Below are 17,226 nucleotides of genomic sequence, written 5' to 3' on the forward strand. Positions count from 1 at the left end.
AGATGCTTGTTTGTGTTTACTTCTACAAATCAAAAATATTTTTTAACTGACTTGTGTATAAGCACGATATCTTATGCCTGTTAATATCTTCAGATTACCAAGTTTGTCTTAAAGGTGCTGACGCCTTCAAACAATATTTAAACATGAATATCACAGATCAGAAAATCTAGAGAAAGACAGGCTAGTAAACATTTTCTCATTTGTTATTCAAATGTCAACTCTTTAAGCAAGACTGAAAACCACAAGCTCAGATGGACTCCTCCTTTGCTGTGCTGACCTGCTGCCTGCTGTCCTCTTGTCTGGGTGAGAAGAACTGGATCTGAATATCCTAAACCCAGAGTGACTCCAAGGGCTAGTTGACTGGCATTCTGATTGGAAACCTCAGATACATAACAGGCTTTTAACCATCTTGCACCTGCATCTGGACTCTGCCATCTGTGAGCCTGCCCTGCCATGTGGTACCACCCCAGTCCCTGACCCTTTGAAGTGGGCCTATTCTGCTAGCCAGAGGAACTGACACATCTTCTTTGCTGAGCGGCCTATCCTCAATCAAAACTGATGCATCTTCTCAGCTGAGCGGCACGTCTCCAAGCAGAACCGCTACATTGCTGCTGCTGGTTGGATTGGGCCCAGTGGCGTCACTAGGGGGGTGCGGGGGGGTGCGGACCGCACCGGGTGACACCATTCACATGGGGTGACACCATCGATTCTACGTCTCTCTGCAGTGCTATTGTCCAATTACATTTTAGCTAGAATACGATGTCAGTGTCCGCACGTCAGCGACGTTGGAAACGTCACTCACGTGACGTGGCTGCTCCCGGACCCACTGTTTTCATTGCCCACGCCCACCACTACACGTGCGTAAAATGTAAGCACTGCCATGTTTCTTCGCCCATCATCACCAGCGCCAGCAGGTAAGGAAGTGGGGTGGGGTGGGGTGGGGGCAGGGCGGAGCGCGACTCCTCTGTGGCTGTAGCAGACAGCCACTGCTCAGAGACTAGGGTCACGGAGGACGGAGATGTACACTTGCCGGCCTCTGTCACTGAGAAAACCATATTGCCCTGCCTTCTTTCCCTGTGAGCCTTTTCCTTCCATTTATCATAATAAACTTAACTTCCCTTTCACTTATCTACTGTGAGTGCCTCTGATTACGTCCACTACAATGGGTGGGACTCACTAGCGGTAAAAGAGCTGTAGGCACTGCGGGTGGGACTCACGAGCGGTAAAAGGGCTGTAGGCACTGCGGATATTGGTTGAGGTGCACTGGGAGAGCTATGTGCAAGAGAGAACGCCTTCACCTGCTGCCTCCGGGCAGCCCGCACACAACCTACCAGAGCCTCCTTCGAACCTGCAGCCTCCCCGGGCCTCTGGCCCCGCGCCTAGAGGTGCGTTCAGTGGGCCATGCACCGGCTGCGTGGAGGAGCCTGCAGGGCGGGAGTCAGAGCTTCCAGGCGGGTCTGTGTGTCCTCTGGCGCCATCCGTCCGTCTTGGCTTTTAAACCAAACAGCTCTTTCTATTCTGGGACTTTTAGTTTCGGTTTGAAGTCTCAGCATGCACGCACTGCTGGATGAAAACTCAGCACCGGCAGCAGGTGAGGCACTGGGGAGTATAGTATCTCCACTCCCTACCCAGGCTGGGCATCACCCTCCAATCCATCATCCTTCCCCAGGCAGCTCGGCTCTGACATCCCGCATTCCTCGCCCTCGCCCCGATCACTCTCACCCACCTTTGCACCCTGTCCCTCCCAGCTCTCAGGCCCTCTCCGCCGATCCCTCTCACCCACCTTTGCACCCTGGCCCTCCCAGCTCTCAGGCCCTCTCACCCAATCACTCTTACTCACCTCTGCACCCTGGCCCTACCCGCCCAGCTCTCACTGTGCACCGTTCACTAATGAGAGCAATATGCTCTGCGGAGCTTGATAGAACTGTACTATCAGAGCTGCGCGCATGTTGCGTTATTGGAGCAAATGAATGTGCTACGGTCAGGGATTGAGGTGCACCGGCAGAGCTGTGTATGTGTGTGCTCTGAATGAACCTGTAGATTCCACTTGGACGTGTCTGTGTGCGAGCGCCAAGACCAAGGTCTAACAGGTGTTTAGTTCCAGACAGTCCTCTTGATGAACAGACCACAAGTCGAAAGAGTGTGTTTGTTATATATATATTTTGCTCTGACGCAGTTATCAGCCTTTGAAGCACGAATGTGAAAACAGTGTGCGAATTGAGATAATGAGAAAAATCAAGATTGACGCTGCATGTCTTTCAAACATTAGTGAGGACTGTGCCGGGGTGTAACAATAACCCTGGCAGCCCTAGCAGTGGGGTTTGGGGGGGGGGGGGGGGCGAGCTCCAGGGGGCCCCCTGGCACTGAGTACCGGTGGCGGGCATCAGGTCTAAGAGGCTAAGAGCTCCTGACTGGGTCCAGGGCGCGGCTCCTACCTCTACTTACTTTGGTGGGGGCACACAATTTTCATTACGCCGCTGGACCGTGCCACGGGAATCGTACCTCTTCTGCCTGTAGCTTTGGCCTGTATGACCTGTGCAATGACTGTATGGTCCGAGTCCTGGGCATGTATAGTCTGTATCGCCTGAGTGATGACGTGCAATACCTGTGTGATAGTGGTTGGTATCTGTCCCGAGCCTGTATGGTTTGTAGCGCCTGATGATGACATGCGATACCTGTAAGGTATCAGTCCTGAGTTTGCGTGGTCTGTAGCGCCTGAGGCATGACGCTTCTGTTTACGGTCTTAGCAAGTGGTATCTGTGTATTCTGTGGAAGTTATACTCCTATCTTTGGCTCTACCTGTTACAAGTAAGTATTCTGAGCCTGTAAAGGCTCTATGAAGATGAGGGATAGCTCTGCTGTCTGTGTGCTCTAGCTGTAAAATAGCATAGCCTAAGTGGCAGCCCTGCTATTTAAGGGTTTAGCCTGTAAGACTAAAAGCTGTGTAACATGAGGGATAGAGTTCCTCTTCTCCCCCCCCCCCCACCCCCGTGCCTTTAAGGTGTGAATAAGCTAAAGGGTAGCTCTGCTGTCTATTCCCTGAGACTTTAAGGCATGTATAAATAACCTGAGGGGATAAGTTTGATGTTTATGGCCAAAGCTTACAAGATCCTAGACTGTAAGAGCTGAGCCTATAATCAGTTAAAATTCCAATGTCTTATAAAAATCCACTGTCAGGTCCCGGACCTTGAGGGAATAGGGGCAAATGAGAGGTGGGGACTGGGGGTGACAAGGGATGGGGCAATGTGGGAGTTAGCACTGAAACCATTCTGTATGGGCCCCTTATTTGGCACTGGCGGACTCGGAGGAGGTCAATGATGGATTCATGGGTTAAGTCGTGAGGGGGTGACACCATGAGTTACCCGCACTGGGTGACACCAACCCTAGTGACGCCACTGATTGGGCCCATCACAAACATCCCCACTGCCCACTACAGAACTGACGCATCACCTGACCGTGCAGGGCACCCACAGTCCAGGTTTGTGCATCTCTCACTGACGCCAGGCACATTGACGACACCGGACTCCACATCGCAGCCTCGCAGTTCCTTGGAACTGACGCATCCCAGGCTGCACTCAGCATCCCCGACACCAGACTTAGCATTGCAATCACCATCAATGGGATCCTCAACAATGAGGCAACAGGACCTTGCACCTCAGCCTCCCTGCATCACGAGACTGGCGCATTGCTTCGGCTGTGTGGCACACCTTTGCCCCGGATCTACGCTATGCTCTACAACTAGGATTTAAGAAACTCTGTTGACCGGATTTAAATCGGTAGCTGTACCTGGCCTGTGCTCCATCACGATCGGCCTGAACTTGTGACTTTGTGCGGGTACAGTGCAACCAGCTATCCCTAATAGTGTGCTTTTGACACTATATTTCAATATAAATAAAATTCGATATCTCCAGATCTACTAATTGGATTTTTTTCATTTTTGGTCTTGTTTTATTTACTAAATTGACTCCACTTTTCTAAATCTGTGTGGGCTCCATTTCTGGTGGGGTTTCACTGTTTTGCTGCAGTGTTGGACAAATATTTTAGACATTGCCTGTAAGTTAAAACTGACTGCTCAGTGCCAACTTACCAAGAGGGTGAGCACAGATTAATTTTTGGGATTTGCTTGTTTCTTATTCTTACAAGGATTGTGGTTGCTGCTTGATCAGTGTTTACACCCCAGTCAACCAACAGCCCAATTTCTTACATGCCTTAGTTATTTTACTGATACATTAAAAGCTTTCTAGTATGTTCAAATCGTCCCTTATAAAGTCTGGATGGTCTGGTAGATATCATTGGGTGAAATCAAGTGTGACCTATATTATCATTCACTTTGTAGGTTTGAAAATTGGCTATCCCCTCGTTTAAAGCTTCCTTCTGACTACCTTCAAAGTTACACTGGCAACTACACTGATGATTCAGAGAGCTGGAGGCAGGTGGAGATCTCCAGGCTCATGACCAAACACCAGCATGATCTGTCAGACAAGAGAATATGTGCTTCAATTTCAAAAGTGAAATCCTGCAGCATCGAGCAAGTCCTAATGAAGACGGAGCGGTTCCAGAAGTGGTCCCTAGCAAAGCGTCTCTCGCCAGACTTAGTTCAGGTTAGTGCTCTTTGATAACACATAATATTACATTCCATTTTGCATGCTTTATTTCACGTTCCCCTATAAATGTGAGACAATTGTCATGAGGTATAAAATCATGTAACATAGCTGGGGTAGAGTCATGCCATTCCAAGGACATATGTGTTTTAATTATTATAAATATTTCATATAGTCTTCATCGGTTGCATAATTGTCAGATTGAGCTTCATGCTCAACTAGATTAAAAGGTATTAACAATGATGTGTATCAATTTTATGTATTTCCTTAAAGTTTGAAGGAGTCAACTAGTAAACTTTCACCTATTGATTGATGTATTCTAATGCTAGTTAGGCGAGAATTTCACCCAATTGGTTCCAAGACCCTTAATAAGCTCTAACTCCTAAGGAATTGTGGGATGTGTTTTTATCTACAATAGGCAATACAAATGGATAAAGTGAGTACTATCATCACCAAACATAAAAAAATGAATAAGAGGTTCTAGGTGTTATTTCAAGCACACCTTTCATCCAGGCTTCATCAATCAAAGCCAAGAAGCACACCATATTGGTGAGAAATGAGCTAGCTAATCTCCCCGTGCCTAACAAAAATGAATGTGTGTCCTCATGTAACGTAACTGGTGCTATGTAAAGCGCTCTCATACCCGATTCGGGTCTAGTTTACGCTATATAAAACTCTTTAAAAAAAAAAGCAATGCTAATTTAAATTGAATGCCTAACTCATTAAGGCACAGATTATGTGAATATGTGATTCCAACTGGTTTGCTGTGCCTACCGGATGAAAAATAGTATGTTTACATTTTCAGTATTAGTCACATTGTAACATGTCCCTATTATTTTACCTTTGTCTCTTTTTTAAAATTGACCACTCATGCTTCTCTCAAAAAGGCTATCTAACTCTATGTACACAATGCTCAACTTGTCACAGCTAAAGTTGCTAACAAGGAATGTAGCACAGAAATGTTAGCCCAACAACTTGAACATAACATGCCATTGAGCTGAAGTGGACTGGTCTCATCTTCAAATTTGGTTTGAACTGCCAGAATAAGATTCAGCTGCAACAGATTAATTAAGGCTTGAATGAATCTCAGCCACTGGCAATCCCTCAGGTTGCATTCTAGTCTATTGGTTTTGGCCGCCATGCCTCTCTAGACAAAGGCATGCATTATGCAAATCAGTAGCAGCTCTGCTATTCATGGGGACAGTCCATCCCGAACTGCCAGGCGGGGCCCCCTCAAGAATGGGACCAAAAGCAACCCCTGAATGTCTTCTCTCTATTTGAGGCTCGTAATTAAGGTGTAGCTTACGTCCTTTGGCACAGAGAGTGATTCCCAGTGGCTGAGATGGATTCAAGCAAACCATCCATCACCTTTGCGCTGTTGTAGCTGATGCTCTATGTGTGACAGGTTTGCACAGACATGGGTCCCATGCTCGTTGTGCCACAGGACTCAAGCTACACTCTACTAATGAGCCCCATGTAGGGAGAAACTAGTCTGGGGTTGCTTGTGAAAAAAGCCTTAAAAGAACGCTGTCCACACTCCGTGGGTGATTGGTTTTCTCAAATCCGCAGTTTCCTGTCGCTAAAGCGGCGATAATTTTAACGCTGTTTCTTGATAATATGCCCCCCATGTGTTTCGACACAATGTCTGTGAACATATCTCTTGTGTTAATAAGAGTCTCTTCTCCATTATTGTGTTCTGGTTATATATATATTCCCAGACAACCACTGCTGATAAGTTTGTGAATTAGTGCCCTCGCCTGTATATAAAGTTTCTTCCTTTAGTTCATAAAATGTTAAATGCGATTTATCATTTTAATTCAACTTTTTTATTGCTTGATAGGATCTGTAGTGTCTATTAAACATAAGAATGCATTGCTTATTATTGTTGAATATCCAAGTTATCTTTTTCTGATTGCCATCTTTCATATTTAGTTACATGCATCAATTTTAATCAAGGAAAGAGGTAATACAGGTTGGTACATTTCAGCGAGCCAGGCTCTGTTGCTATATTGATACATCAAAATACTTGTATGATTTTCAAGACTCATGACTGTTTTCTAGTTGATTGCGGAGCCTATTGTGTCTCCTTATAATAAACAATGGTCTTCGTTGATATTTATTTGTATAATCAAGTTAGTTGAGTTTTTGTACATGTGTTGAAATCCTCCAGTGGGTGTTGAATAAATAATTATTAGAATTATCTGATTCTTTCTTCTAATCATTGTATTTCATAATCTGTGATCTTCTAATCTGTAACTAAGTGATGTACAGTGATATTTGTTGTGGTTGGAGATTTAAGTTTTTCATCCAAATGTATGTACAGCTCTTCATTGTTATTGAACCCAATTGGACTCTTACTGTTCATCAAGATAATGTATTTTGACTCTAGCTAATGTAACTTTTGATATTTCCTAAATATGTTTTTCTTGATGTGATTGATCAAATAATATGTCATGGATTTCCAATTTCCGTTATGTACACTTTGCATATGGTTAGCCAGGAAGTAGCTTCTGTCATGATTGGTCACAACAGAAACTACTTCTTCTGTCGTGCTTAGATGTGTTCTAGTATCATTTTATTAATTTACAAGAGGTACTGCCAATGTACATTGTTCCAAAAGGGCATTTGATAACCTATATTACAAATTTGCTTATGCAAGTCTATCTGGACGTGGTTTGTCTGGTTTGTCATGGTGCGATTTTGAATTCTTTCATGTTCTGTCCAATTTAGCATGCCTTAGACATGTTACATTCCTGAAACCCAGTTGTTGCAACCATGAGTGTGATGTTCCCTACGTTGTGATGGCTGTGTACCAGGCTGTCTTTGATGTTTGGGACTTCCTACTCTCCCAAATGTTATTGTAGCTGTTTGTCCAATTGTCTCACGTTTGTGTCCAGCACTATTTTGGATTGGCCAGAATTTTTAGAGTATATTTCTGATTTGACATAATTCACATGAATAGGTAGTTATCATTCTAATTGATTCTGTTTTTTCTGTGTTTCTTTGGGACTCACTACTTCCACATTCATTGAAAAGTTATGTTCTGTTCTACAGCATCGCTTTTGTACAGACTCTCTTGATAGCATCCTGTGGATTTAAACTTGATTATGATTTCTTTTCTTTGTCTTTCACATTCTTTCTCAGTGCAACAATTATTTCTGTTTCTCAGAAATTCCCCATAGGCAATACTGTACTTCAAATGAGGCAGATGGACACTTCAAGTATATTGTTTGCCATTATCAGCTTTCTGTATAAAGTGGTTTCAATCATCTATTCTTTGAAGATTTCTGCATCAAGAAAGATTACCCTTGTACTTTTCTCAATATGTCAAGGACATGTTCAGTGAGTTTGTTTATACATTCTATAAACTCCTTTTGGGTGTTGTACCATTTGATGAAATAATCATCTTAGAATTCCAGCCGCATGATTGTGTCTACAAATTTTGAATGTTCATCACTCCTGGCTATCGCCTTCTCCCACCACTGTCTCAATAAATTCACATAACTAGGGGAGAAGGAAAATACCACAGAGTCCCGCATTTCTGTCTGTAAAACTCTTCCTAGAAGAGAAATATGTTGTCTGTAAGGAACAAACCAATAATTTTCTAATCGTATTTAATTATGCTCATGAAATTGTATGTAACGGTTGTGAAGGAAATAATTTTTAGCATGTAAATCATCTTGGTGATTTAGGCTGGTGTACAGGGTTGTCAAGTACATTGTGATTAAACTATAATTTGCATTTCACTGAAGATTTTGCAAGTGTTTGAGCGAGTCACTGACATCTTAAAAATATGATGGAATATCTTTGACCAATGATGACAGAAAATGATGAATGTATTTTGAGGTGTTTTCAAATGAAGAGCATTTTGATAATATGATTGGTCTTTCTGGAGGTTTGCTTATATTTTGTGGATCTTGAGAAGAAAATGCTTTTTCAGAATGAACAGATGAATAACTTGCATGGACATCATCCCATCTGCATCAAAAAGTCCTTGATCCTCCCTTTGTTCAAGTTTTAGTAAAAATTACAAATCTTGTACTCTTAAATTGTATGTGCTATCACCTTGTTTGTTTAATGTTTTTTGCTGATGTGTTTATTTACTATACATATTTTACTTAACAATATTTCTGATGGAGTATTATTTTGGGTCTGTCCCTCCATTATTTCCTAAGGAAGTGTGTTGCAATACTTGTGAGTCGCAATGTATGGTGCTTGACGTAGTCGAAGGCAGGGTTGGAGAACATTTACTACTGTGTTGTCTTAGAGCTGTAGTAACTTTAGAAGTGTAATTTGTGAATTCCAATGGGCCTACTCTTTTGTGCATGGGTACTTATAGTAATCACTCTCTAAACCCCACCTCACTTTTTCCCTCAACCCCTCCTATTTTGTCATAAGCATTTCACATTTTCCAGCCTCTCCTCATTGTCCCACACACATTTGCGACTATACCGTAAACTTACGAGTGAAGAAAACTCTGCCCCTGTGGCTAAGATCTCTACACAAAAAAGGCAGGAGAGGTGGAGACAGAGTTCTCCAACAGTCAGTTAGTGAATAGTATTATGTAGTATGTGAGTAGTACTACTTACATACTACAAAATGCAGTTTCTGAATAGGGCCCTATGTTTAAAATAAATACTGGATTAGATTGTGTTTACATATTCATATTTTAACTTTAGTTTGTATGAAGAAAGACTATTGGGGAATTGTTAATCACTTTACACCCTCACCATGTTGTCCCTTTACGACCAATCCCCCATAAAATGGTGGCTGGCTCCACCAATGAAGCCACACAACAGGATCAGAGCATTCACAGGATTCAAAAAGATATCCATAACTTCTGTCTTTCCCATCCATTTTTGAATCCATTGCTCCTTGGCAGCAAAGATGAGGATGGTGAGAAAGTGAGGGTGTGATGAGAGTTGTGAGTACCCAACCCCTGCCTCCACCTAAACCCCCCTCCCTACAGCAATCTCCTATTTGGTACTGTGAGATAGGCTCGTGTTGGGTATGTCTCTTCCCTCTCTCATATCATTCATTATAGCGACCAGGTATGGCACCTGGGAGAAAGGGGGTGACTGTATGTGCCATAAAGTGTGCCAGCAGTAGATACCCTCCAGTGGATCATTGAACGTGCAGGAAACGATGTTGCTTGTCTGGCAGTGCTGCTATTAGCTGCTGCTGTGCATGTACCTGGACATCTGAATCATGATGCCACAATTTAAGTATAAAATATACTGTTAATTGAATTCATTAGAGTCTGCATTGCATTTTCTGCATTGTTTGGGTCAAAAGAGCTTAGACTGATGCTGTCACTTTAAACACAGAAGTGGTCATGGTCCCACTTCCGACAGCATGATAACCAGTGCTACAATATTCTTTAATATGCTTCGGGCCTGCGCCATGCACATGACAGGATCGCTGTCTTGACAGTTCCATTTTCCTGCTCCTGTTTTAATGGCTTTCCTTCGTATTATTGTGTGTGACCCACTGTTGGAAAATGTAGGTTTCACCCTTTCCATTGAATGGATGAGTGTATCCTTTAATTAGCTGACGTTAGGGCACTATGGGTATGAGATGTACGCTGGTAAAGGTTTGCGATTATCAAATGGTACATTTTTGCGATTCGATATTTGGTCATTGCAAATGTGTCTTTGACACCTTTTGCGATTCCCAGTGGGTCGCAAATTAACCTACCATAATAATATTCATGAGGTAGGTCTCGGTTGGCGATCCATTGGGAATCACAAACATTACAGGGATGGTGGCCTGCTGGGTTCAGAAGACCCCCATGGCTGTGATTGCTTTCCAATAAAGCACTGTTTGTGTTTTTTAAATTCAACACTGGGGTCTAAAACATTCACAGATACCACTGTGATTCGGTATTGGGAAGAGACTCCCTAAGCATGCCCCTTCCTAATACCGAATCGCAAATTGGGCATTTGTAAATCGAAAAATGCCTTTTTTCGTTTTCAAATGTAATCGGGTCATTTGCAAATGAAAAAAAAAACCTTCTACATCTAGACCTATTTTCCTTTTCCATGTTTCTATGCTGTTTCACTAGGTGGTAGCACGGGTCTCCTCCATTTGCCTTCCCTTGTTGTGTCCAAACCCTTGTCAGTACATCGCATCCCTCAGCTCTTTCCTAAATGTCAGTTTCTTTTACTGCCGGTGTCATGTGCTGCTGCCACCTCCGCTGCACCAGTCTCTCACCCCTGGTGTCCCAAGTCATAAGAAGGAACTCAGAATAAATAAACAATGAGGTCAGCGTGACATCATCCAGTGCTTAATTTGAGCCAGTGGTAGCCGGTGGTTCCCACTCATTTTTGGGGACCGCCACTTTTCCTCATTGAACCGTTCGCCAAGCAGAAGAGAGGGAAAAATATTTCAATCGGAAAGACATAGTAAAAGAAGGACGCAAAAACCCTCATGAAGGCAGAAAGCAGGAACCTGCAAAAGTGAGATAAACTAACAAGGAGTTTCTGGTAGTGGATTAAAGAGGCCTGGGTGGATGTGTGACTACTGGCCTTGGAGTTTGGCGCGTCGGCTTTCAATTCACCAACCACAGGCTTCTGTGCAGAGCCCTGGGTCAAACACTCTTTCTTTTACAAGTTAAGCACTACATCACGCAGCGCCATCTTCTCTTGCCAGGGGCACGAAAAAAGGCCCATTTTAATACCATTTCTCCAAGAATTCTTCATATAAATGATGCTGAGATGAGTAAAACTAATTATACCCAATAGTGTAACTATCCATTGCCTCTTTAATTTAGAAAAAACATTCTCCGTATTAAAGACGTTGAACTTCTCGATGACTTTCTCAGTAATCCAGCCAGGTCGGGAGCAACTTTGTTTGTTAAACATATGTCCACTGGCTGAGACGACTAATTAATTCCTAATACCATTAACAGTGTTGTTGGATTGTCTGATAAAAGTATATCTATATTGCTACATGGAGGAGTGCAAAAAGAGAAGCTGCAGCACTATTACCCTCTTCTGCAAACTAAACATCAGCCAATCACTATCGTTTAACATAAAAATACTAACACGCTTTATATAGTGCTTCACACTGCACTTCTGTCCTTTCTAAGTGCTGCAATTAACAGATTTAATTATTACCTAATTATGGTACTCAATTTACCTACTCAGGAGGATGGAAAGGGATTAAAACTCAGGGGCATATTTACAAGGGTATTGCACCACACGAGCGTCACTTTTAACGACGTTCCTGTGGCTCAGTGCCCTGCTCCATATTGACGAGGTGACGTTAAACCACTTAACGTGGCTTAATGCCACCATGCAAATATGTCCCATACTGCAGCAGTCCGCTGTGACAAAGGGGAGAGCAATGGGAGTTGCTGTGGGCTTTCCACCGCAGCACCCATTGCTTTTTGACTGCTCCCTATTTACAAGGGTGGCGTAAATATGGGGCAGCGCCAAATAAACAGGCACAACAAGGAGAAGTTAATAATTTCTCCTCGTTTTTTGCTGTTTTTATCAGTGCTGCATTCTGCAGCACACATAGAAACAGCAAATCGCAATTAGTGATTGTTCATGTGCAGGAAGGTGTCCCTTCCTGCACATAAACAATCATTAAAAAAAATGACGTTTGCAAGCTTCTATATGTGCTGCATTCTGCAGCACACATAGAAGCTACAAATCGCCATTATTAATTGTTTATGTGCAGAAAGGAAAGCTACCAATCACCATTATTAATTGTTTATGTACAAAAGGGACTCCTTCCTGAACATGAATAATCATTCCCTGCAACGTAGGCACCCTTACACTAAGGGTGCCGGTACTGGCGCTAGGGAGCTAAATTTAGTGCCATCTCTAAAGAAAACACAGGGTGCACTGCATTTTTGTAAATACAACACATCCCTGCGTTTTGAAACTGTCGGAGCACAGGGTTAGCAATCTTGGCTTAACGCGCGCTTCAGTACTCTCCTTGTAAATATGCCCCTCGATTACTGCTTTGTCTAATCAGTCAACGCTCAGCTCCATGAGCTGTCCATTCAGGGAATTTCTTTGGGGTCAGCATTTGTTAGGCTGAAAGTCATTCACTCTGCTCCGCATGGCGCTTCCCATCAAGACTCAAATTAAAGGGTCCTAGATCATTTTTTACACCATGTACGAAGCATGAACGGGCATCATGCTGCCATCAAGTAAAGAACGTCTCACTTAAATTATGCACACAGAAAACTCATAGACTAAACAAGTAAACAGCAGAATCATTTTGCCTGCTGCAACCAAAACCTTTGTCAAAACTATGGGAAAAGCTCTGGAAAACGTATCAATATACATGCAAGATCACAATCCGTCTTATCTGCCGACAGAGCTTCTTCTCACCTAGAATCTGTACAATCATATGTGTAAGTAACACTACAATTGAACACTCAACAATGGTCGTTTCTCACCACCACTGGCTCAAGACTGCGTGAAACTCCATACACAACATCCAATGAATAGCATAAACACAGCAGAAAATAACACTGATTTTGATGATAGCTATGACATATCTACCATCCTCTCCATGACCTTCTCTCTTTATACGACTCCTCTTCAAAACTGCACGTCCTTCTTCAGCATGTACATAGAACTGCATGCCTCTGATCTACTTTTCCATGTGTACTTGGGTGAGCTGCCCACATCCCTTCTCACAGACCACACAAACTGGAAATACTGGGGCCTGCAATTTATCAATACCCTGATCCTTGTCTACTCTTGGTATTCGGCCCAAAAATCATTTGTATGACCTAAAATACTCCTGAAAACAATCAAATCTAATTCCTTCCGATACCACCACAAATACACAGTGGTAAAAAACGATGGGTATCTCCTGAGAATACAAGGCTATACCCACCAGCCAAAAACCACAATATTAACCCCTTCCATGATCATGACGAGCCCAGCTCGTCATGAGGCACAATGGGGCTGTGCTCATGACAAGCTGGACTCGTCATAACTGTCGCGGCGCGCCCACACGCGATTGATTCCCCTACTGTGCAGGAGAAATAATCAGTGGGCGGGGCTGTTACGAGCCTAGCTCGTCATGAGCACAGCTCTACTGTGACTCATGACAAGCTGAGCTTGTCACGAGCACCGCTGCGCCATGCCCCCGCGCCTTGGGGGAATTACCCCTGCGGCGAAGGAGTTAACAACTAACCTTGGATTCCATAGTCGCATGCCACTCAATATAAAGTTCTTCAATGCCTTCTCTGGGGCAATAAGCACTAAATAAATGAAAATACACTTCAAAACTGTTGGACTTGGCCCTTTTTGCAGGGTCATCCTTGAACTTTTTGCCTTCCTCCTGTATTTTTTCTGACCTGTTTTTGTTGGTTTTATGACTCTGGGCACTTTACCACTGCTGATCAGTGCTAAAGTGCATATGCTCTCTTTTGTAAATTGTTGTAATGGATTAGTGAGTCCATGATTGACTATTTGATTTACTTGGCAGATCCTAGTACAGCGACGGTTCGTGGAGGGAGTTACGGTGGGGCAGGAGGGTGGGGAGGGGGAGGGGCAGGGTGGAGGTTGCTAAAAACCGGCATATGGATAATTGCAGGTAAGTAAACAATTAAATTAATAAAACGAATTTCGTAGCTCGAACTGCATTGCATTTTGCGATGCAAGGCGCACTACGAAATTCGTTTTATTAATTACATTGTTTACTTACCTGCAATTATCCATATGCCGATTTTTAGCAACCTCCACCATGCCCCTCCCCCTCCCCACCCTCCTGCCCCACCGTAACTCCCTCCACGAGCCGTCGCTGTCCTAGTACAGTGCACCATGTGTGCCCAGGGCCTGTAAATCAAATGTTGCTGGTGGGTTTGCAGCACTGGTTGTGCCACCCTCAGAAGCAGCTTGTAAAATATGGCCCAGGCTTGCCATTGCAGAGCCTGTGTGCAGTCTGGGACTGCCATGTTGACGTGGCAAATGCACACACTTGCCAGTCCCTAAACCTTCCTGTTTCTACATATTAGTCACCCCTAAGGTAGGCCAAGGTACCCCCATGGGCAGGGTGCATTGTATGTAAAAGGTAGGAGATGCCCTGACGTGTGTGGCATGTCCTGATAGTGAATTACAGCCAATTTAGTTTTTCACTATTGCAAGGCTACTTATTCCCATAGACCAGAATGGGCAGTTTGATTATAACATCTTATAATCCTAACTGACCCAGGGAACAAGGTAGAAATTCTAGTTTAGTATGCCTGAAATCAGAATGTTAAAATACACATTTTAGTGAGAGTGATTTTTACATTCTGTTTTTGAAAATACCACGTTTAGAAAGTAGGTATTTTCTTGCCTAGTAGCAAGGGGTCGAACAAAAAGAAGGATGTGTGTCTGTGGGCAAAACAAAATGACTGTGACATCATGTGCCTGCTGGTTTAGTTTGAAGAGTCAGGAATGTATAATGCAAGTTATCATGTTACCTACAATCATGTTACTTCCAATAAGGAACCTATCCCCGAGATGATAGGGCGACCAGGGGGCGGGCGTTGTGTCTTATGTACCTTGGGGAGCTGGTAAAAATAAGGTGTCCTGGGGTTCGCAATGCACAAGTATTGTCCTTCCTTAGATGTAATCCAAACCTCACTAAGGGCTTCCTCCACAATCTGGCTAATTTCTCTGGTGAGTCTTTCTGTAGGGTCTACAGTTAATTTGCGATACGCCCTGGTGTCATTTAATTGACGGAGGCATTCATCCCGATAGGTGTCTGAATCAAGTAACACTATTGCGCCGCCTTTATCCTCAGGTTTCATAATAACGGATTGGTTGCTGGCCAAATCTCTGACTGCTTCTTGTTCCTTTCGCGATAAATTGTTGAAAGGTCTTTGCTCATGGCGGAACAGTTCTCTCAGATCATGGTCCACAGCTTCCTCAAAGGTGAGCACTTTTGCCGGCAGGCCCACTGTGGTGGGGTTAAAGGTTGAAGGGTGTTTCAGACCTGTGTTCTCATCTCTGCTTTGGCTCTCCCCCGGGGATTGGTTCTTGTTAGCAAATAGGTAATGGAGTCTGATTTTTCTAAAAAACTTGCCCATTTCTATCTGGGCAATAAAAGGGTTGCCTCTATTAGTAGAGACGAATCCCAAGCCCTTCTTAAGAACCCGTTCTTCCATATCTGTGAGCTGGTGAGAGCTGAGATTAATTATAGTTTTGGCCCTGTCAATGTCCCAGCTTGGTCCTGTACGATTTTCTTCCCGCTCCTCAGATCCATGGTCTGGGGGGTAGGTTCCAGCAAACCGGGCCTTGTTGTGGTTTTCGTTGGCAGCCTCGTGTTCTCTGGCCAGACCCTAAAAAAGGCTGTTGATCGTAGTTTTGAAAAGGTTGCTGTGGGCCATAAGGTCCCATCATGGGAGGGTACGGTGGAGGCCCCCACGGTGAAGGTTGCCACCAAGGGGGTCCTTGCGGTTGAGAAAATTGTTGTCCATAGCCACTCCAATTTCTCCTGTTGTTTCCTCTACCCCTGAACTTCGTCTGGATGCTCCCCTGGTTAGATGAGTCGGAGTCACTGGAACCGCCATCAGAGCTGGAGGTGCCATAACTGGAGCCTCCTCTAGCCGCGAGGGTGTTGGCTAAGTCAATGTGGCATGATAGACATTATCAATGCACCATAGGAATCCTTTCCTCAGATTATGGGTAGATTGAATGGCGGGAGTAGCGAGTATAGCCTGATTACCCCGCAAAGGTTAAACCATTTTTGCAAAATATCAGCCTAGTATAGGCTAATAGTGATCTTAATCTCAGCCTCCTAGTACCTCCTCTGACTTCTTTTTCCCTTTGTTTTGCCTATATAGAGCGGTGCTCCGTTTTACCTGCGCTGTGGCCAGGTGAGGTGGGGCTACATTCTCCTACAAATTGGGTGAGTGAAAAGTTTGACTTTCCTTATACCTCAGAGACATCGCTCTCATGATATACCTATTGTAGGTAACATGATAACTTGCATTTTACATTCCTGACTCTTCAAACTAAACCAGCAGGCACATGATGATATAAAGACATCACTAATGATATGTATATATCTTTTCTCTTTGTCTATGTTTGTGTGTCTGTCAATTTGTTACACTGCGGGAATTTGCAAACAGGAGAATTTCAGGTGACAACTATTTTGTTATTTCACCTTTATGTTTTTTCACAACACTTAGTAGTAGCATATTAGGTCCAGATGAAGCAGTAGGTGACCTATGGGCCCAGGGTAAACTGCAGAAACATGTCGACCATTACTTACATCTGGGTAGTTATTTGTTAACACTACCTTTTGCACTGTTTTTATTGTTAGGGAAAGGGAGGTGCCTATTAAAATAATTTTCCTCCTGCTTACCCAATTTTATACCTTATCACTTTCAACACTTTTTGATTTTCACTATTTAGCACTGCTACTCAGTTACCACCTGATACCGATTCAATATCATACATACATTGGGACTTAGATAGTAGATTCGGCTAATCTGGCCAAATCCTCCATTGGGTATGTTCTCCCATTTTCTATGTTACTGGTTCCCAAATGATGTAGGGCGGTACAGGTCGGGATTCGGATGGGGATATCTCTAGGCATCAAGAGAGTACCCAGTGACTGATTTCGCTACCTAAACTGTCACAGTCATTTTGTTTTGCCCACA

General features: G+C 43.6%; 1 protein-coding gene across 1 annotated transcript in view; it reads left to right on the forward strand.

Annotated features, from left to right (window-relative positions):
• DIPK2B (divergent protein kinase domain 2B) overlaps positions 1–17,226 on the forward strand; it is a 328,076-nt gene that overhangs the window by 79,531 nt on the left and 231,319 nt on the right. Inside the window, exon 2 of the mRNA XM_086934102.1 lies at positions 4,337–4,601. Coding sequence (XP_086790228.1) covers positions 4,337–4,601 — 265 coding nt within the window. The remainder of the gene's footprint in view (positions 1–4,336; positions 4,602–17,226) is intronic.

This window comes from Lissotriton vulgaris, chromosome 8 (genome assembly GCF_964263255.1).
Source record: "Lissotriton vulgaris chromosome 8, aLisVul1.2, whole genome shotgun sequence".
Lineage (NCBI taxonomy): Eukaryota > Metazoa > Chordata > Amphibia > Caudata > Salamandridae > Lissotriton > Lissotriton vulgaris.